At 37.0% G+C, this 24016-nt stretch overlaps 1 protein-coding gene across 1 annotated transcript; it reads left to right on the top strand.

Moving 5' to 3' along the window:
* Nucleotides 1-16931: 16931 nt before the first annotated feature.
* kcns2 (potassium voltage-gated channel modifier subfamily S member 2) lies at nucleotides 16932-20368 on the top strand. The gene has a single exon (XM_066690713.1). The coding sequence runs from the start codon at nucleotides 16965-16967 to the stop codon at nucleotides 18396-18398; it is 1434 nt and encodes a 477-aa protein (XP_066546810.1). The 5' UTR covers nucleotides 16932-16964; the 3' UTR covers nucleotides 18399-20368.
* Nucleotides 20369-24016: the final 3648 nt, after the last annotated feature.

The raw sequence follows: 24016 nt of genomic DNA on the forward strand, positions 1-24016 counted from the left end.
GCCCAAGCGGAAAACGTGTAACCAGCATCATTCACAATGTTGGATCAAAGCTTAACAAATATAATGTCGGTAAGTTTTATTGTATTTTTCATTAGAACTAAAAAACAAAACAAACAAACAAACAAAACTAATCTAAACTGTCAATGCAAGTATTTGCATATCACGTTTTTTAATGAAGACATGCATAACATAAACACATAGACTGCATAATACATGTAAAGAAAATAAATAACAGCACGTGTTGATTTACAGATAATATCCTAACGATTCATAACTTTGCTCTATTTAAATGCCTTACTGTAATTTATGACCTTTCCACTCTTTTCCATTAACAGCATATCTTCTCCATGTCACGCCAGCAAAGTTTATGATTTCATCTTCCCATCTTTTATGTGGTCTTCTTCTCTTGGTATCCATTCAGTAGTTTCCTTTGATCCGTTCTTCTTGCAATACGTCCAGCTCATTGCCATGTTAACATTTAAACTCTTTCAATGATGTCACATATTTTGATTTATTCTCAGATCCATTAATCTCTTCTTGTTATTCGAGACTGCATTTATCAAATATTATTCTGTTCAGTGAAGTGCGTAGCTTTTCTTTCAAAAGCGTGCTGTTTCTCCAAAATGCCCTCAATCCCAATTTATTTACAAGATTTACAAAAGGTGGTTTTCTCATACTCTGCTGTATTGAGTTCCACAGGGTTAGTTATAATAGTTATGATAACAGTAGAAAGATTGCCTGATCTTCTGATGTAGTCAGAATAGGTATACTTTGAAGGTGCTACAATGTGTTTAGATATGTTCCTAGGTAGTACATGCCAGGGAAGCAGAATGAGTGGCACAGGAGGGATGACAACAACAGTGGTATAAGGGTAGTTATGCAATACTATAATAAAATAATAATTGTATTCCATGTTATTATACTTTTATACTTTAAACAGAGTCATAGAATGTACTTTTTCCTGGTAATCCAATGTATGTGCTGTGTATTTGTTAAATGTGGCTTTGTTTCGAAAAACAATGACTTTGTGTAAGTACTTTTCATGTGATAATCCCTTTAAAGTAGCTCCCTTAATAGGATTATATTTCAGTTTTACCTGTTCCCCAACATAGAATTTAAGAATCAACTTCACTGAAAAATGTATGTTGCAACAAGCCTTTTTCTCTTTTAAATTGTTCAGACCCTTTCAACCTGGGAGAACTCTATGTCTTCCCTTTAAATATGAAGTTCATTGTTAAAACAATTACTAAAATTAAGGATTAGAAACTGATATTGTGACTATAACAGTAGAAACAAGTGTAACAGATTAGAATGCGAATGTTAGGTGTTGAATAGATTATTTTGGAAGGCATGGGATAAAGCTGTCAAAATATATATATTAAAAAATAAAATCAGACAAATCCTAACTGAGAAGGGATCTAGTAAAAGAATGCCTGAGGACCCATATACTAACAGGAGCCAGAGCCAAAGACATGGCCTCTGTACAGGAGAGGGAGAGGACTTACTCATCCCTCTTTTGCTCTTAGTCACAGAGTGAAATGCTTCTAAAGTAGCTGCAGCCTGTTTCCTATGGGAAAGATAGTAAATAACTCACTGATCATTGCTTCAGATCCCAATTGCTTCATTTGTTTAACATTACTGTAATTCAGGGAAGCCAATCTGTGTTTCCTTTTATCTCATTCTCCATCACTGCCCGGCACTGTATATTAGAGCATTGTGCTGTCAAAAAGCAATGCTATTCCTTTCATGTAAAAAAAACCCCAATACCACAGCCATGAGTGGGATGTTTCATGATTGGCATAGACATATCACTGAATGAGGGTTTAGTTGTTTAAATGCCTCCTGCTTCTCCCTGTGCCTCTCCTTTCTAGACTCTAGGGTCCCTCACTGAGTACATCCTTAATATGAGCAACTCCCAGGTACAAAGATTATTTAATAATTCTGCCAAAGTATAAGGCATTCTCTTCCAACTCTCAAACCACTAAGGTTGTATATGCTTTATCAATACTTATATGCTACATGCCCAAAAGTATGTGGACACCCCTTCTAATTAGTGGATTTGACTTTTTCAGCCACACCCATTACTGACAGGTGTATTAAATCAAACACACAGCCATGCAATCTCCATATACAAACATTGGCAATAGAATGGGCCATACTGAAGAGCTCAGTGACTTTAAACATGGCTTCATCATAGGATGTCACCTTTCCAACAAGTCAGTTCATCAAATTTCTGCCCAGTCAACTGTAAGTGCTGTTATTGTTAAGTGGAAACATCTAGGAGCAACAACAGCTCAACCGCAAAGTGGTAAGCCACACAAGCTCACAGAACTGGACCGCCGAGTGCTGAAGCATGTAAAAATAATTTGTCCTCGGTTGCAACAATCACTACCAAGTTCTAAACTGCCTCTGGAAGAAACATCAGCACAAGAACTGTTCGTCAGGAGCTGCATGAAATGGGTTTCCATGGCGAAGCAACCACACACAAGCCTAAGATCACAATGTGCAATGCCAAGTGTCGACTGGAGTGGTATAAAGCTTGCCGCCATTGTACTCTGGAGCAGTGGAAACACATTTTCTGTAGTGATGAATCACGCTTCACCATCTGGCACAAATATAGATGATTTTGCACTTCCAACTTTGTGGCAACAGTTTGGGGATGGCCCTTTCCTGTGTCTTCATGACACAAAATGAGGTCCATACAGAAATGGTTTGTCAAGATTGTTGTGGAAGAACTTGACTGGCCTGCACAGAGCCCTGACCTTAATCACATCGAACACCTTTGGGATGAATTGGAATGCCGACTGTGAGCCAGGCCTGATCGCCCAACATCAGTGCCCGACCTCACTAATGCTCTAATGGCTGAATGGAAGCAAATCCCCGCAGCAATGTTCCAGCATCTAGTGGAAAGCCTTCCCAGAAGAGAGGAGGCTGTTATAGCAACAAAGGGGGGACCAACTCCATATTAATGCCCATGATTTTGGAATGTTTGAGTGTTCGATAATCAGGTGTCTTTTGGCCATGTAGTGTTATTAAATACAAACTGGTGTAGTTAGAAATGAAAAGTATGTGAAAAGTCATTTTAAATTAGAAGTATTTAAGATCTGTTCAGTTTATGTTTTTATGATACACAATATGTACAGGCATACAAGTATACCAGTGGTACATATTTAGGTTACCTTCCCAGAAGGTAAGGAATTAAGGCACTATCCTCAAGTACTACTTGGTGAGTGTGAGTGTTTGTTTAGACTTGTGAATCATGTTTGTCTAGGTATAACTGAAGGAATAAAACACACAAAACCTGTAACCTTTTGTAATATATGCATTCAAATGGTATAGGAGTTTTAGAAAAATGGCTGTTGAATTGTATGTAAAAAGCAAAAGATGCAGTTTAATATAACATTTTGTTACAATTGTTCAAAAGGAAAAAAACAAGAAGACTGCTTAATAACACTGCCGACCAATTACTTTAATAGAAGCTGGCTTCTTTGTTAGTCCCATTCTTCCAAACCTCAGGGAAAAAAAGAAAAAACATTCACACAAAGATCTTCAAAGGTGATGTTCTTGGCATTTTGTACTCTAGCAGTACTCAATGTTCCTCCTACAGCTCTTTCAGTCCCTCATTATATATATTTTTTATAGCATTTACATCCCTTTAGAAAATCCTAGCTATGAATCAGATGTCTGTGTTTTAAGAAGTATTCACAATTAACATAATTAACACAATTCTGATAATTTATGACCATTGTACATTTTTGGTTCCACTGAAGAAATCAGTTCCTCAGTACAACACCATCCATTAAATATGCTAGTAACTCACTGGAGAATTTAAAACAAGCTCTTATGGTTAAACAAAAATGCTTGAATGGATTTGAGCACATAATCATATTCCAAATATAGTGGACAAATGTGCTGGTGAAAATTGTGCCAAAATTAACACAATTATAAATGATTCACACAGCAACTCAATCAAAGCATGTTCAGTTAACCTTACATAACCCCTCCCCATTTTTGGCAACTGTACTGGCAGTGTTAAATGTATCAATATATACTTCAATAGCCATAAGACATAGACACTGAAAAATTAATTATTATAAGATTTCTTCAAGCATTACTGAACACCAAATGTTCTATGGAAATGTACTTATGTATAGGAATTAGCTCTGCTGACACTGCTATCTGTCAAGAGATATATGCAGCTGTATTACTAGTTACAAAGAAAAAAATATATACCAATAATAATAATAATAATAATAATAATAATAATTATTATTATTATTATTATTATAATTATAATAATAATAAAACCAAACAGACAAACACTCTGCATACAATTAACAGGATAGAAGAGAAGGGAGACAGAAATGATCAAGACTGTACATGTGAGATGCACTGTACATTTGAGTTCAGGACTAAACTGAGATGTTCACATACAAATTCTATCAGAATAATCACAAGAGCAAAGCTCTTCCAAAGCCATCTGACAGATATGCCAATATATTTCATTCTCAGGTTTACAGAAACTGTTTTCTGTTTCTGAAAGAAAAGCATAGTCAAATATGGTAATGACAGTCAGATGGCAAATACATATCTGAGAAATGTGCTGATGGGTAGGATAGCACCCATAATTTACTGCCAATATTTGCCATGTGTCATGATACTAATTGTATTTTGGGTAATTACAATAGCGATCTTACAAATTCAGCTGGTTCGTGTTATGTGTAAATACATGCACATAGGCGGACTGACCATCGGGCAATTCTGGTGTCGGCACCCACACCCGTACATGCCAACACCCCCCCCCAACTTTGTGGGCACAAAGGCATGCACTTCTCCACACAACACCCCCCCCACCCCGACGGATTGCACCAGCCGTCAACCTACAGGGTAAATGTCCAGGGTCGTTTTTTGGTCCTAGTCCGACCCTGGACATACATAACATATTCACAATTATAAATGCCTGAATTACTTACTGGCCTTGGCTTTAGAAGCAGTGGGTGGGACTGAGCCTGGATCAACAGATCCCAAGGCAGACTTTGTCTGGGTAGTTAAGAGTCAGCAACAAGAACACAAGAACCCTCTGCCAGGGATCTTTAAATATATATATACATATATACAGTGAGGGAAAAAGTATTTGATCCCCTGCTGATTTTGTACGTTTACCTACTGACAAATAAATGATCAGTCTATAATTTTAATGGTAGGTGCATTTTAACAGTGAGAGACAGAATAACAACAAAAAAATCCAGAAAAACGCCTTTCAAAAAAAGTTATAAATTGATTTGCATGTTAATGAGTGAAATAAGTATTTGACCCCTTCGACTTAGTACTTGGTGGCAAAACCCTTGTTGGCAATCACAGAGGTCAGACGTTTCTTGTAGTTGGCCACCAGGTTTGCACACATCTCAGGAGGGATTTTGTCCCACTCCTCTTTGCAGATCCTCTCCAAGTCATTAAGGTTTCGAGGCTGACGTTTGGCAACTCGAACCTTCAGCTCCCTCCACAGATTTTCTATGGGATTAAGGTCTGGAGACTGGCTAGGTCACTCCAGGACCTTAATATACTTCTTCTTGAGCCACTCCTTTGTTGCCTTGGCTGTGTGTTTTGGGTCATTGTCATGCTGGAATACCCATCCACGACCCATTTTCATTGCCCTGGCTGAGGGAAGGAGGTTCTCACCCAAGATTTGATGGTACATGGCCCCGTCCATCGTCCCCCAAAGCATAATGTTTCCACCTCCATGTTTGACGGTGGGGATGGTGTTCTTGGGGTCATAGGCAGCATTCCTCCTCCTCCAAACACGGCGAGTTGAGTTGATGCCAAAGAGCTTGATTTTGGTCTTATCTGACCACAACACTTTCACCCAGTTCTCCTCTGAATCATTCAGATGTTCATTGGCAAACTTCAGACGGGCCTGTACATGTGCTTTCTTGAGCAGGGGGACCTTGAGGGCGCTGCAGGATTTCAGTCCTTCACAGCGTAGTGTGTTACCAATTGTTTTCTTGGTGACTATGGTCCCAGCTGCCTTGAGATCATTAACAAGATCCTCCCGTGTAGTTCTGGGCTGATTCCTCACCGTTCTCATGATCATTGAAACTCCACGAGGTGAGATCTTGCATGGAGCCCCAGACCAAGGGAGACTGACAGTTATTTTGTGTTTCTTCCATTTGCGAATAATCACACCAACTGTTGTCACCTTCTCACCAAGCTGCTTGGCGATGGTCTTGTAGCCCATTCCAGCCTTGTGTAGGTCTACAATCTTGTCCCTGACATCCTTGGACAGCTCTTTGGTCTTGGCCATGGTGGAGAGTTTGGAATCTGATTGATTGATTGCTTCTGTGGACAGGTGTCTTTTATACAGGTAACGAGCTGAGATTAGGAGCACTCCCTTTAAGAGAGTGCTCCTAATCTCAGCTCGTTACCTGTATAAAAGACACCTGGAAGCCAGAAATCTTGCTGATTGTTAGGGGATCAAATACTTATTTCCCTCATTAACATGCATATAAATTTATAACTTTTTTGAAATGCGTTTTTCTGGATTTTTTTGTTGTTATTCTGTCTCTGTTACTGTTAAAATACACCTACCATTAAAATTATAGACTGATCATTTCTTTGTCAGTGGACAAACGTACAAAATCAGCAGGGGATCAAATACTTTTTTGAATCATAAAAATTTAACCATATTTTATATTTTAAATGTAGTGGGTGAGGAATGTAATACATTTAAGAAACTGCATGTCTTACTATAGTGAACTAAAGCAAATTCTCAGTTGAGCTAGGCATATTCATTTGAATCTGTTTTATTTAGGCAATTTGTTTAAATTAATATACTATGTATCAAATCATGGTATCTTCTTTTCTTAGCAGTTTATTAAGACATGCACATACTGTAAAATGCTTAATTCTTTGAGGACCTGCACAAGCAGCTATTCCCTGAGCACTTGCACACTCTGGCACATCTAGACATCACCACACAGGACAAGGTTCATAAGATTGATTTCCAGGGAGGAGTTGCTACTGGTAGTTCCAAGAGACTTGGACTGTCTTCATCTCAGCCTAGCATTTGTGGTTAATGTAACCAGCGATTACTGCTAATGGGTGCAACCAATTTTCAGGGCTGGATTTCCAAGTAGGTATTACACAATTCCGCCATCCTACTGTCTATGCCAAACAACACTTTCCATGTGATTTTATGAATATGACCTTATATAATATTCTATGTCTGATAAATAGTATTTGGGGTTTTAGAGTTTTTTGAGGAATGTTTCAGTAGATATGGATTTCACCTGTAGCTACAAAACTGTTCCTAATATCCATTAAGCTGGGATATGTGTTTTGGGGAGAGAAACTGGAGATGATTAAATCCTATTACAAATCTCTGTCAAACTGAGTAGGTATGAAATATATGTGAATGTGGTGTGTGGTTTATGTGATCAACACAGCAGCAGCAGAAGGAGAAAGAAAGTGTCTCAGATATGCCCTTTTGTGATTTTAGAGGAGTTACTGCTGTTGCTGCCCACGAATGTGTAAAACTGACATTCTACATTATTTAACCAACAGGAGCACCATTTTATCTGAGAAAGAATAAGTCCTAAGCCCAGTGTTGTGATTAATTTCCAGCATGAGATTTGCAATACAAAGCAAAGTCAAATAAGCAAAAAGTATATATATATATATATATATATATATATATATATATATATATATATATATATATATATATATATATATATATATATATAAGCCACTTCAGAAATCAATTCCAGTGACTCTGACCTTATACCATATGTTTTTCATAAAATGAAGATAGTAACAGTCACCTGTTGTTTATTAAAATTCCCTTACCTTTACTGTCACACAGTACCTGGCACTAGGTCCATTATTCTTCCATTAATGTAGAAAACCTCACACTAGCATCCCATAGCAAACAGATATAGTGCTCAAACATTTTGAAATGGGTGGTAGGATTTAATATATTTTCATGACTTGTTCTAAATAGCTCCTGCAACCAGTTTTCTATAGGTGACACCTTTCCATTACTATTTAAATCAACTGATCCTTTTGCTAAAACTATTGCAGTTTTCTCGCTGAAGGATTACGAGCCACCAATTTTGATTCTCTCTCTAAGGATTGGGATGATCATCCTGGAGTGCAGTCATAAAGATGCATCATAACCAGAATTGTTTCCTGGAGTTATTTCGTTAAGCTGACCACAGACCCATGAAGTACTAACCGTCAGTATGACTCATGAAATTCATATACTTTTGTGTAAACTGCCTAAATGGGCAATATCTGACTCTTTTTGTAATAAAAAAACAATTCTGGGATGAGGGTGTGAAATCAGCCTAGGATAGTGTTGAATATTTCCTCAGTGAGATTTCATGCCTAAAATGCCATTGAAATTCAAATAGAAATTGTATATAATGGCAATCATAACCAGAACTGAATGTAAAAATAGAAAATTATAAAAGATTCTATTTATATTCCACCTGCATTATATCAGAAAAACCTTTAGTAAATCTGTTTAATCCTTTTGTGAAAGAAAAATAATACACATACGATATTAAACATGTCAGTGGGTATTTGTCAAGAACAGCTTTGTGATTTCAAGCAAAATCACTCAACTTAAACTGCAGCAGGGGGTTATACAGTTCTGTATTTATTAATTGATACAACTTGACAAGGAAATGGGATCTAACAGATTCTTCTGAAGAATTTTTCTAGGCGATGATGTATCTTGTAAATCAGCAGACTAACTGTATATTGATAGAAATGGGAGGTAAACTGTCATTGTGTTCTCATTGTAAAATCACCACCTTGTGGTGAATTTGTGTAAATTCAGTTTAAGTGTATTTCAGTTTAATCCAGAATGGGTTTCATAAAAAAACTGGTTATGAAAAATAAGTAAATAACAACATGAATTTGGAACTGTGCAATGATAAAGAGGGAAATGCCAGAATATGAAACACATCTGTCAAAAAAAGGTTTATATATTAAATAAATTGTCAAAATATGTTTGTGTTTGGTGTTTGGTGTTTGTTATGATTGTTGATATTGTCTGTGAATTTTTTTTGTTAGTTATTGTATTAAAACTGAAAAATGCAATTGCTCTTGTTCTCATTACCTATGCAACAGTGCACACACATTCTGGACTGGAGTTTATTATTGCAGTTCCAGTGTTTTTTGTGGCCCAGTGCAGCTAGTCTCTTTGGATAAACAGCTGTCTGATAAGGTGAATTGTAATTTCACTCAGGCACGCATCTAGGGAGATGGCTAGGTAAATGTTTTTTGTTTCTTATTAAATAAACAAAGTATTGAGCTAAGCCATGAATGCTACATTCAAAATGTACGAATAGCTTCAAATTAACCAAAGGAAAACTATGGTGTATTCTACCAGGAGATACAGAACTTTCCTTTATGAACATGAACAGAGGGATTACTGATAGACCCTGTTATTCATATTTACTGCAATTTATCAGGTCATTGTTTTTAAGTTTTCATAAATCCTGAATCTGCAGGGGAACAAGTGCAGTACAAGTTTGGCATAGTGGTGTATTATTATCTCTAATAGCTTGATAAAGACTTAAGATTAGTTGGTGAATTATCTAAAAAAAAAATTTTAAATAACACAACGTAGTCCTACAATACAAAGGTCTATTTAAATCCTGACAATGGTAAACTGTTGTCCAAGATAATTCAGATTTATCCCAATGATATTTATCCTTCCTGGTTCTTCAGATAAGCAGAATAGAGGGATTGTTTCTCTTCAAGGACACTGCCTTATTGTAGGACACAAATTGAGCAAATTGTTTTGTTGAGCACTTTAATAGCCAAATCTATATTATGTTGGACATTGTTTGTACTGCTGTGTACAGTTTTACCTATTAAATGAAGTCTCCCCTTTTAAGAATATGTCTCTAAGAATTGCTTGATTATGTATTGGCAAGGCAAGATATGTAAAATCACAGCACAGGTTTAATTTCATGGACATATGCAGAAGTATTGTGCATCACTTAACAGATTTAACCACGCAGAGATGATTTTTCACACAGCACTGCTTTACTAAGCGAACACCACACTTGTTTTTGGTAAATCTGGATGATCTGAGTAATTGGCAGACTCTTGAATAAAAAACATACTGTATAATTTCATTGACAGCATTAAACTCCTACAATGCCTTTAAAAGCATGATCACATTATATGCACCTAAGATGCATTTTATGGTTAAATTACAAATGCTGATATATGGTGTAAATTAATCTTTACAAATAATTTTAAAAATGTATTTGATGTCTCACATTACAGGTGTATTTATACTGCTGCTGATGCTTGATAATCCTGACCTTTAAACAAGCAATTCCCACTAACTTGGGAACGAAAACAGAATAAAGTGGATTGAGCACAGCAGACAAAGTCAAAACGCAAACACCTACGCATGATACATACATAATCTCATATTTGAGTCTCTGCTTTAGGCACGAACAGAGCTGGAAGAAATGCAGCCTTGCCCAGTCACTGCCAAGACTGCAAGAAAATCTTGCATTTCATAATTGAACAAAAAGAAAACACAATGTTGAATTCCTCGCTTTTGTACAAGTTAAAAGGATTAAAAGGTTTAAAAGTCCAATTACTCGAGTAACTGAGGAAATTAGAGGCAAACTGTAATGAATGATACTAGTGTATTCACACAGGGGTGACTCTGGGACATTTTGAAAGAATATCCCTATTAAAAGTGAATTTGAAGTGAAGTGAATCCGCAGTAGAAAATTAACCAACAATGAAAACTAAATACAGTGAGGGGAAAAAAGTATTTGATCCCCTGCTGATTTTGTACGTTTGCCCACTGATAAAGAAATGATCAGTCTATGATTTTATCGGTAGGTGTATTTTAACAGTAAGAGACAGAATAACAACAAAAAAATCCAAAAAAAAATTCAAAAAATAACTGTCAGTCTCCCTCGGTTTGGGGCTCCATGCAAGATCTCACCTCGTGGAGTTTCAATGATCATGAGAACGGTGAGGAATCAGCCCAGAACTACACGGGAGGATCTTGTTAATGATCTCAAGGCAGCTGGGACCATAGTCACCAAGAAAACAATTGGTAACACACAACGCCGTGAAGGACTGAAATCCTGCAGCGCCCACAAGGTCCCCCTGCTCAAGAAAGCACATGTACAGGCCCGTCTGAAGTTTGCCAATGAACATCTGAATGATTCAGAGGAGAACTGGATGAAAGTGTTGTGGTCAGATGGTCAGTGGCTCAAGAAGAAGCACATTAAGGTCCTGGAGTGGCCTAACCAGTCTCCAGACCTTAATCCCATAGAAAATCTGTGGAGGGAGCTGAAGGTTCGAGTTGCCAAACGTCAGCCTTGAAACCTTAATGACTTGGAGAGGATCTGCAAAGAGGAGTGGGACAAAATCCCTCCTGAGATGTGTGCAAACCTGGTGGCCAACTACAAGAAACGTGACCTCTGTGATTGCCAACAAGGGTTTTGCCACCAAGTACTAAGTCGAAGGGGTCAAATACTTATTTCACTCATTAACATGCAAATCAATTTATAACTGTTTTTGAAAGGTGTTTTTCTGGATTTGTTTGTTGTTATTCTGTCTCTCACTGTTAAAATGCACCTACCATTAAAATTATAGACTGATCATTTATTTGTCAGTAGGTAAACGTACAAAATCAGCAGGGGATCAAATACTTTTTTCCCCCACTGTATGTCCCTAATCATACCTTTTTTCCCTATACATTTCTGTTAGTGAACATTTATTCAATAATTGTACTTGTTGTTATATTATTTTCACCCAAATTACATGTGCATTTTGTAACAGAAAATGTTCAGAAAGTGTACAAAAATAGTAAAGGTTCAGAAAAGGGGTGGTTGAAGGTTTGCTTTGGGGGGCCGAAACAAGCATCCTTGAGGGCCGCATTTGGCCCCCGGGCCGCACTTTGGGAACCCCTGGTCTAGAGCTTGGGTCCTTAATTTGACTCCACCAATGAAAGTGGATTAATGCTATTACAAATGTTGTACATGTCCTCAAAAATGAAATTCATATGTATGCCCAATTCTGAGAAGCTATATTGACCATAATGACACATAAAATACAATATGTATTATACACAGTATTAATGCATATATTGCTGCATTTTGGAATTGTATTGGTTGAGGAGATGTACTCGACAAATTGTTTACCAGTCAGTTCAACAAAGAACTATAATATTTATAGATTTTTCTGTTATATTCAATTAAGTACGTCCCAGGGTAACACATAAAACATAATAATTGCTCTGGTTTGAAAGCTTTATAATTCACACAATTCAGCATTGGGATGCAAAGAAAAAAGATAATGATACATTGAAATGTAAATGCAATATGAAGTATTTTTGTCAATCTTTGTTTTTTTTTACTAATCTGACCCACCCAACAAACAGACAGTATTGGTTCTTACTTAGGTACTGAAATAGATGCAATTGGAAGATATAAAAGATATCAAATATGGGCCATTAAAGTAAATCGGTCCTTAGAGAGAAAACGTGACTTACTGTTGGGTTTAGTAAAAGCAGAGGAGAATGGAGATGCAAACCAGAGAGGAGGAACACTTCCTCTGTCCGGTGTCTGTGTTATTTTGCCCATCTTAATGTTTTATTTTTATTGGCCAGTCTGAGATATGGCTTTTTCTTTGCAACTCTGCCTAGAAGGCCAGCATTCCGGATTCGCCTCTTCACTATTGACGTTGAGACTGGTGATTTGTGGGAACTTCTTAATGAAGCTGACAGTTGAGGACCTGTGAGGCGTAGGTTTCTCAAACTAGACATTCTAATGTATTTGTCCTCTTGCTCAGTTGTGCACCGGGGCCTCCCGCTCCTCTTTCTATTCTGGTTAGAGCCAGTTTGCGCTGTTCTGTGAAGGGAGTAGTACACAGCGTTGTATGAGATCTTCAGTTTCTTGGCAATTTCTCACATGGAATAGCCTTCATGTCTCAGAAGAAGAACAGACCAACGAGTTTCAGCAGAAAGTTATTTGTTTCTGGCCATTTTCAATCAACCTCACAATTGCTGATGCTCCAGATACTCAACTAGAATAAAGAATGCCAGTTGTATTGCTTCTTTAATCTGCATAAGTTTTCAGCTGTGCTAACATAATTGTAAAATGGTTTTCTAATGATCAATTAGCCTTTTAAAATGATAAACTTGGATTAGCAAACACAACATGCCATTGGAACACAGGACTGATGGTTGCTGAAAATGGGCCTCTGTATGCCTATGTAGATATTCCATTACAAATCAGCCATTTCCAGATAAAATACTCATTTACAACATTCACAATGTCTACACTGTATTTCTGATCAATTTGATGTTATTTTAATGGAAATAAAATAGATTTTCTTTCGAAAACAAGGACATTTCTAAGTGATCCCAAACTTTAGAACAGTAGTATATATATATATATATATATATATATATATATATATATATATATATATATATATACACTCACCTAAAGGATTATTAGGAACACCTGTTCAATTTCTCATTAATGCAATATATATATATTGGTCAAGACAATCTCCTGAACTCCAAACTGAATGTCTGAATGGGAAAGAAAGGTGATTTAAGCAATTTTGAGCGTGGCATGGTTGTTGGTGCCAGACGGGCCGGTCTGAGTATTTCACAATCTGCTCAGTTACTTGGATTTTCACGCACAACCATTTCTAGGGTTTACAAAGAATGGTGTGAAAAGGGAAAAACATCCAGTATGCGGCAGTCCTGTGGGCGAAAATGCCTTGTTGATGCTAGAGGTCAGAGGAGAATGGGCCGACTGATTCAAGCTGATAGAAGAGCAACTTTGACTGAAATAACCACTCGTTACAACCGAGGTATGCAGCAAAGCATTTGTGAAGCCACAACACGTACAACCTTGAGGCGGATGGGCTACAACAGGAGAAGACCCCACCGGGTACCACTCATCTCCACTACAAATAGGAAAAAGAGGCTACAATTTGCACAAGCTCACCAAAATTGGACAGTTGAAGACTGGAAAAATGTTGCCTGGTCTGATGAGTCTCGATTTCAGATGGTAGAGTCAGAATTTGGCATAAACAGAATGAGAACATGGATCCATCATGTCTTGTTACCACTGTGCAGGCTGGTGGTGGTGGTGTAATGGTGTGGGGGATGTTTTCTTGGCACACTTTAGGCCCCTTAGTGCCAATTGGGCATCGTTTAAATGCCACGGCCTACCTGAGCATTGTTTCTGACCATGTCCATCCCTTTATGACCACCACGTACCCATCCTCTGATGGCTACTTCCAGCAGGATAATGCACCATGTCACAAAGGTCGAATCATTTCAAATTGGTTTCTTGAACATGACAATGAGTTCACTGTACTAAACTGGCCCCCACAGTCACCAGATCTCAACCCAATAGAGCATCTTTGGGATGTGGTGGAACGGGAGCTTCGTGCCCTGGATGTGCATCCCACAAATCTCCATCAACTGCAAGATGCTATCCTATCAATATGGGCCAACATTTCTAAAGAATGCTTTCAGCACCTTGTTGAATCAATGCCACGTAGAATTAAGTCAGTTCTGAAGGTGAAAGGGGGTCAAACACAGTATTAGTATGGTGTTCCTAATAATCCTTTAGGTGAGTGTATGTATATATATATATATATATATATATATATATATATATCCATTCAGCGTGTGGCTTTTGATTATGATCAGACCTGATCATACTTAGCCTAAGTGTTGGGTTCTGTTTATGGCTATTTACTTTTCATTATATTAAAAACATGTCATTGTGCACAGTTTATACACACCTCTGTGTAGAGAAGTGGAATACTGGCGCATATTCTATATATTCTATATAACGGATCAACACAATCATCAAAACTGCAGGAAATATAGGACACAACAAGCATAATAAATAATGTATGTTTGTATACTATGGTATTTAACCTTTCATTCACGTTGAACTTTTAATGTTATACTCGGTTTCTATGGGGGAGTAAGATATCATAACTCACCTAATGTGCTTCAGTGAAACTGCAATGGGAAGTTGGAAATATAGTGTTAATGTCTTTAAATATGCATGTCTGTGTTGTCCTCACAAAGAGTTTTTTTTCTTTCAACGCATAATGAAGATTGTATATGTAGTATGCGGTGTGAAGATATGTGTACGTGACCATCATATGGCTGGTGTTTAAAGACATGCCAGGGATATGTTAATGCATTGCCACATGGTCGGGTTGACTCAACTTCAGTTAAATTACATTCCTATAGTCCTCCGAAACATGGTTTGGGCTGAAAGCAGCAGATAGTTAGACTACTGCTGAAGTAGCCTAATTACAGATGGTTAAAATCTCAAAAAGTGATGTGCTTCCTGTTGTCTTAAACGGCAATGAGTGTTTTTCATGCTACAGAGACATATATCACAATCAAAATAAAAAGCAGTTTTCTATCCAATGTATTTATTTAATATTAAAACAAAGGTATTTAAAAATAAATACCACGACATCATTTTTCTTCATGTTTAATACATCTTCGGTGCTTAGAAACCATTCTCAATACTGCTATTTTTCTACACCCATGTAAGTTTTTAACATATGGCGTTTAATATGTGTTGTTTGTGCTTCCCAATGGTATACTAGGCTTTAGGACAGTCCATCAACTAATCTGTTAATAATATAAGCACATTTTATAAACAGGATTGCCTTGACGCATTACCTACATTTAGAATCCATATCTACACTGAGAACAAAGAACGCTAGTATGTATTTGATTCAACTGCACGTTTAGAATTAGTCATTCGAGTTGCACGAATAGCAGCTGATATACGTTTTAAATAATCACCCCCAGATTATATGTGCATATGTATGTACGCGTGTGTGTGATTAATCGAAAGCATTGCAACACCTATAGCTCCCGTTTTTACTTCATAACAAAGCATGGAGCGCACATAAACAGACTCATCGGCGCTCTTTTATTCAGCGCGGAGCTGCAGAGGAATTCGTGACTGTTGTCTCGGAGCTGTCCCTTCAGCACCACGGAGGTGTTCAATGATATCAAATACTGGACGTGTTGCTGTGCAGCAGACTGGACAAGATCGGAGCTCTGCAAAACTCATAGGAAGAAGCCTTCAAAGAGCAGGTTACACAATCCCCGACGATGTGCATATGATTTGATGATGGAAAGAAAAATAATTAGACCAGAAGAGTAAATTATTTCAGCACAGAGAGGGAGAGGGATCGCGCTGACTGCCGGGAAACCCCTGCAACTGGATTGTAACGCTTGCAGACATTAAAATATTCTCGTCCACAAAAAAAAATTTGCACCGAAATAAGACACCTTTACGTATCCACAACTTGAGGAAGACATTATGTCCATGGGACTTAATGGCGTTAAGCAGCTGGACGCGTAAAGGTGCACTGTAAAAACCTTTGGATTTAGGTAAATTAACTTTCATCACAAGATTTGAAGAAAGGAAGGTAATGCTCCTGAAACGCTATCACTTTGTTTCTATTTTCTAACTTTTTTCCCCCTACCCATTTCAGTAATACTAGCAATTGTGCGCAAAATAAACCACGATGTAGTAATATTTACATTCACAATAGCTGTGTGTCTGATTTAATTTACGTATGAATTCAATTCTACAACACTGACAGTGAACCTGAAGTTAATCGTAAAGATGTGCGTAGTAAGTACTGATGTTTTTTTTTATTATTATTTTAACAAAGCGACTGCTCGAAAATAACAGTGGTTTATACATGTATTTGTTCAAAATAAAGCAACGGCGAAGTGCTGAACCCTCAAAATGATTAACACAAGATGTTATCTTCTAACATGCATAAGTGTAGAGGCTCTGCTTTTTCCCCCATGGCGTTTTACATGTCTTTTTACGAATGTAATTTTCTTTTTCAGTCGGACCTGTTACCTACGTATCCGCATTCTGCACTTCACTATGACAGGCCAGAGTCTAGAGGAACTAAGCGGAGCCAGTTTCGAGGACAATGTGATATGCATAAATGTTGGAGGATTTAAGAAAAGACTCATGTCAAACACACTGTCTCGATTTCCTGAAACCAGACTGGCTCGGTTAATGCGATGCCAGTCCAAGGAATCTATACTGGAGCTGTGCGACGATTACGACGACACCGAGAAGGAGTTTTACTTTGACAGAAACCCTGCACTTTTCCCTTACGTGTTAAATTTTTACAACACTGGCAGGTTGCACGTCATGGCAGAGTTGTGCATTTTCTCCTTCAGTCAAGAAATAGAATATTGGGGCATCAACGAATTCTTCATTGACTCTTGTTGCAGCAATATCTATCACTGCCGGAAAATGGAACCAGTCCAAGACGACTGGGAGGACAAAAGCGAGGAAGAAAGCACCACGTCTTCTTTTGATGAGATTTTGGAGTTCTACAATGACGCAACAAAGTTTGACAAGCAGCCACTGGGAAGCATGAGGAGGAGGATTTGGTTGATGCTTGATAACCCTGGGTATTCAATCCCTAGCAGGATATTCAGTGTACTTTCAATCCTTGTAGTCCTGGGTTCTATTGCCACCATGTGTATGAACAGTATGTCGAATTTTATGTTGCTTGACAGTGAAGGACAGTCAATGGAAGACCCTAGGTTTGAAACAGTAGAGCACTTCGGGATAGGATGGTTCACTTTTGAGTTAATAGCAAGGTTTGCTGTTGCTCCAGATCTACTCCATTTTTTTGAATACCCATTAAATTTGATAGACCTTATGTCAATCCTGCCTTTTTACCTGACACTCATTATTAACTTGGTGGTGGAGAGCAGCCCCACACTGGCCAATCTTGGACGGGTGGCCCAAGTGCTGAGGTTGATGAGAATCTTTCGGATCTTGAAGCTCGCCCGCCACTCAACTGGGCTCCGGTCCCTGGGAGCCACCCTAAAGAACAGCTACAAAGAGGTGGGCCTCCTGCTGCTTTATCTGTCAGTTGGGGTCTCTTTCTTCTCTGTGATGGCCTACACCATTGAGAAGGAAGATAACGAGGGGCTGACTACTATTCCTGCCTGCTGGTGGTGGGCGACAGTCAGTATGACCACAGTGGGTTATGGAGACGTGGTCCCTGGAACCATAGCAGGTAAGCTGACTGCCTCAGCCTGCATCCTAGCTGGAATCCTGGTCGTGGTGTTGCCAATCACTCTAATCTTTAACAAGTTCTCCCACTTCTACAAGAGGCAGAAGCAACTAGAGATCGCAATGAGGAGCTGTGACTTTGATGAAGGGATAAAAGAAGTTCCCTCCATCAATTTGCGGAACTATTATGCACACAAAGTTAAATCCCTGATGGCCAGCCTGTCTAACATGAGCCGGAGTTCACCAAGTGAACACAGTCTGAGTGAGTCCATACATTAAGGAGTTGTGAAGAATGCCCAGAGTATGGTGAAAAATGAAAGAAAACTGTGAAAACTGCAAATTAAGACCATGAACTTAGATGAAAGGATGTATATTCCTGCTAAGTGTGCTTACCAGGTGTTTTATGGGGGTCATTCACTGGCCAAAAGATGGAAAAGTCATTTTAATGAAAATCACACTGGTATGGATGTATTTATTCTGTACTGTTATAATAGTGCATGAGGAGCTTTATGTTGTCCGGTAGACAGTCAACATCTAGCACAAGTATATCTGTAGGCCTTTGCTTACTTTAATTTCTCATGCAGCAGTACTTGATTGACTATTAAGCAGTGTTCTAAATGTTGATGGCAGCAAATATATAAATGTTGTATCTTATGATTTTTGTAACTTTCTAATTTCCCAATTACAGCAAAACTGCTATCAAAATGTATATTGATAAACAAATGATACCCCAAAAACTGACAGAAAATGGCAGTTTTATTACTGACTGACATCCAGGATATTCTGAAGATTGGTAAATCTAATGAATAATTCACCCTTTTTAATTAGGCCAAGCTACAGATATTATGTAATATGTAAATATATCTGTAGAAAACCGAGTTAAAAAAAAAACACATTTGGTGTTCATGGCATATATAATTCACAAGACAACATTTTGCTATTTCATTGAAAGAAGGTCTAAAGAAAACATACCAGTGGGGAGTCTTTCTTCTCAATTAGTCATCCATTTGTGTTTGTTTTCAATAAAGCACAGATCCCCCATACTGCTGATAACATCTGTAAAAGGTTGACTTATGATGTTAAAAACTACATTCTATATACATTTGAAATGCTTCAATACTAATTAAATGTTTTATTAAGGTATTGTCTTTGACAAAGACTGATGAAAACAAGATCAATACGCAGAACATAAATACATTTTATTTTTCTGCTTTACTGAGTTCTATGAGGGAAATATTGTTAGCTGAAAGACATTGCTTGGACTCTACTTGGCTCCTCAGTCTACCTTAATGAAACCCTGATTTGGCTACAAAGCGAATAGAAATGTGTGACTCTGTTTGCGTTTTGGTTCCCATTCTCTTGGAGCTGCTAATCAGGCTGCTGAATAACAATACACTTATTTTTATGTGTGTAGAAGTCTTTGGGTGTTCACTGAGACAGAATGGATGTATATAGTTATCCATGGCATGATGCCACCCATATTGAATGTGAGTTTACTCATGGAAATGAACTTTACTCAATTATTAAAAAAAAAAGTCTTATGAATTAATTAACCACATGTATGTACTAACACCTATGCACTTTAGGGTTTTCTTACTCACTTTCTCACTTTTAGTGCATTTTGTAATCATTACCAAAATATTTTAAGCAGAGCTGGATGTTTCTTTCAGGTGTGTTTATAGAGTACCTACAAAGTGAAAAATGTATTGGTGGAAATGTGTCATAAATCTAAAGAAAGAAAAAAGGTGAAGGGACATGGTATTGGGCTGGTAAGGCAGTTTTGAAACTAAATGCATTTTGTGAAAATGATTTTTTCAGAACACATGAATGAATGAACCTTTTATTTTTATGTATAAAGTTTTTAAATCAAACATTATCAGTATTTTTCAACATGGCTTTTGCCTATTTTTGAATAGTAGAATATAGAAATCATCTGACCTTACATTATTTTACATGCCATATATGAAGCTGATAGGTATATAATTTGTCTATATACAGCAAGTCAGTATATGGCTATTGGTTTATTATCAGTAATTAAATTCAAGTCAGAAACTGAAACACTAAATTAAATGGATACTATATTTCTATATAAATTCACATTTTGGTACCATGTCTCATAGAGAGCTGGCATATAATCATGTGTCTCATAACAGGTTTAGACATTGTGATGACATCTAGACTAAATTATTATTATTGCAAGTTATCATCATTTTATGTATACATTTGAAAAATACATATTTTTGCAGGTACTTGAGGGTATAATTCTATACTATTTATTGTGATCTGATGCTCTGAAGTAATTCAGAATGTTTTCTGAGAAATTATTAAAATACCAGATAATTTGTTTTTATAAAATCTGGATTACCCAAGACTGTGAATAAAATTCTGGGGTACTGAAATCTTATTTGATTTTAATTATATATATATATATATATATATATATATATATATATATATATATATAGAGAGAGAGAGAGAGAGAGAGAGAGAGAGAGAGAGAGAAAGAGAGAGATAATTAAGTTTCAATTTAATTAAATAATCAAGGAGTCTTTACAGTATACCTCATTTCATATAGTGCTTATGTTCAATGTCAAGAAAATCCTAGCATTTTCTTGTTAAGTAAAGTGGTACAGATGCAATAGCATGTGTTCTGAGGTCTAAAGGTGGTTTCCTTCTTGCTTTTCAGCAGTGTTTATATAGCCCTCCCTCGCTATTTTCTCCAAACACTGCCGAGTTGCTCCATCCCTCCCACACACTGGTGCACAATCCCTCATGTTTTAACTCTGGACAGGCAGTCTTAGTCCAGATGGAACAAAATTAATTATAGCACTGCTCTTAAAGGAATGTGTTTCGTTCTTAACATTTGGAATTCATACTTTTTATAGAAAAGCAAGTGATTTTCATATAACCAAACATTAGATCTGACTGGTTGATTTTTGACTAATGCACAGTGAACTAACACTATACATTGATATATATATTCCATGCACCTGTGCATGTAATTTGATTTTGGACATTGTTCACAAGAGCATAGCCCTTTTTTGAAATTATTTCTCTTGCCCCACACTCTGGGAGCTGTAAGAAACAAGACCCATAGAAATGATTAATGAATCCATATTGCAGTCTGACATTGAAGGCAAAGACACAACTGTGGATTTTTGTATTCATTTATGCAAGGATGAAGAGCTGTTTATACACCACTTTAACCTTTATAGAGTAAATGTACTTGAGAGGTGATTTATCCAAACGTATTTTGAATTTAACAAGGGAGCTGTATGTATAATGGATTGACTTTGTGGGGGAAAAAAAAAAACCATTGTGCACAAGACTGTACACAATACTATTAGATTTTAAGAAAGTAGGTTAATTTGTATCTTCTCGCCAGTATTTAATGTTTACATTTAACAAGTAACTGTATGGAGCTGTCATCAGTGCAGGAAGCATAAATGAGTAGAATACAAACAAATGGGCTATAGGTAAAGTAAGAATTTTACATATCAAATTACATGAAGATGCTTTTCTCTTTTTTAATATATTTTGTATGCTTGCATGAGGAATTCTCATGTTTCACACATTTCATACTAACATGGTAAATGCTATGTGCGCTACTTCAACTGAGCATGTATTTCTAACCTCTTGGAATGCTTTCCCATTCTTTACCAATTACATTTAATGTAGTATATAATATATACAATTTATATCTGGGATCATTACATCCCACCATTTTAGCACAGCTTGTTAATTGTTTAATTGAATGATACAGAATGTGTCTCAGTAAATAATATCAGCAGGTGTGCCCAAGACCCACACTGGAATTAATTGAAAGGCTTATATTTGACATTGTGATCTTAATTGTGCTTAAAAAACAGTACAAAGTGTTTTATATCAAACCAGATTGAGGGCTTTAGTGCTGACTGCGCAAAGAGAAGTATCTGCTTCACTTCCACTTTCCACCTGCATATGGTCAGTGTCTCATATGGTGTCTCACTGTGTCTCTTGTGATGCCACCAATCCTCATGTCAAGGGAAACCTTTGTGTGGGCTTGTCCACCTCCTGTAGCTGTTACTTTTTTCTCACACCCACTAGCATGTTGAACCATTTTTTTTCCTTTTTTTTTTCTTTTTTCAATTTCTGTACATTTTCTTTGACATATTTTTTTCACCATGTTGTCTCATTAAATTGTCATTCTTTGATTGACAGTCGGATGCTGAGAATCTCACACATGCATTTGCCTTTTCAAGGTTTGCTTACTGCAATGCCCTGTTGCTAGGTGTTTCCAGGTGTAATATCAATTTACTTCACCTGGTTTTGTCTTTGCATTGTCTTCCAGTGAAGTTCAGGATTGATTTAAAAGTTTTACATCTGATGTACAAGCCCTTGAATAAATTACCTCCTTCATGTCTTAGAGACACTTTTATTCTATTATTGTCCATCACAAGCTTACAGTCAGAAGACACTGGTGTGTTTTATTTTCCCAAGGACAAGGTGCCATACTCTGTGGGATACGGCTTCTGTAAGCTATGTTCCAAGATTGTGGATTACTCCTTCAACGTTTATTAAACATTCCAAGTCTTTGGCAATTGTTTAAAAGGCAGCATAAAATATTTGTTTTCAAACTTGCTTTTTTGATCTGATATGATTGTTTTGATGTATATTTGTTGTTGTTGTTGTTGTTGTTTTAAACTGTTGAGAGCTTTGTGTGGTGTTTTTTTTACATTAAATTCGCCATATAAAATTAATTAATAACTATATTATTATGATGTAGCAGTCTCAGCCCTCTTGGAAATATGCAGCTTCAATGTATTACTTTTATGCATTTGACTGTTACATTTACCATATATGGCTATTTTTTTATTAAAATGTTCATGTTCAAATTAATCTAGTAACATTCTTTAACATCTGGAATTACACGTTTTTCATACAAATAGTTAAGGGAATATTGTTTGTAGTGTGGCTTATTTATGACAGACTGATGAATATGGGCCCAGTTGTGTTCATGGTGGGAAAGAATCAATACCAAGGCTTGGACAGGATTAATACCGCTTTAAAATGATGTTTTAAAGTCATCAGTCAGGGAGAGTAAAATCAAAGATATTCTTGTGGATTTCTAGTAATTGACTACACTGTGTCTGACCACATTCTGCCTGTCCTGAAACTTCCTATATTCACCTGTGGACTTTATAATCCATGAGGGCAACTCCACACTGCCCAGTGCACACTACTTAAGATCACTAACAGCTGTAGTTGAATTACTTATTAATTATTCAAGTTGGAAGTTATTTGGAAGCTTTTGGAAAGTTTATAGAACCATCCAAAGGTCACCTATTTGCATGGGGTATAAAAGGATTTTGCACACAGAAGCAATTCATTGGTAGCATTCATAATCATATTCAAAGTCAAAGAGCTGTCCAAATGCAAAGAGTCATTGACCTGTTGGGTGATGGCTATTAAAAAAAATCTGAAAAAAAAACCTACCAGTTTCCACAATAGTGACTCAGCGTCTTGTTGAGTGACACTACTTTGTCAGGAAGAAGATGCAAGAAAACATTATCACTATGTAGTGTGAGGAAAGTGGTTTGGGAGGCAATCTCAAACCCAGTGGCATGATCAGATGAAACACATTTCGCTTTCCAGACATGCACATCAAAATTATGTTTTGTGCTGAAAAAGTGGAGCTAATTTTAAGAAGAACATCCCCTGTGTAAAATATGGAGGTAGATCTGTTTTGCTTTGTGTTTGACATCTTTTGGTCCTCGTGCCCTTGTTAGAATCGAGAAAAAGATAGACACAAGCATGTACCAGGACATTTTAGCCAACAACTGCATTCTCTGATAAAAAGCTCAAGCTTGGTTGAAAACTGATTATCCAACATGATAGTGATCCAAGGCATGCATCCA

Source organism: Amia ocellicauda, chromosome 18 (genome assembly GCF_036373705.1).
Source record: "Amia ocellicauda isolate fAmiCal2 chromosome 18, fAmiCal2.hap1, whole genome shotgun sequence".
Taxonomy (NCBI): domain Eukaryota; kingdom Metazoa; phylum Chordata; class Actinopteri; order Amiiformes; family Amiidae; genus Amia; species Amia ocellicauda.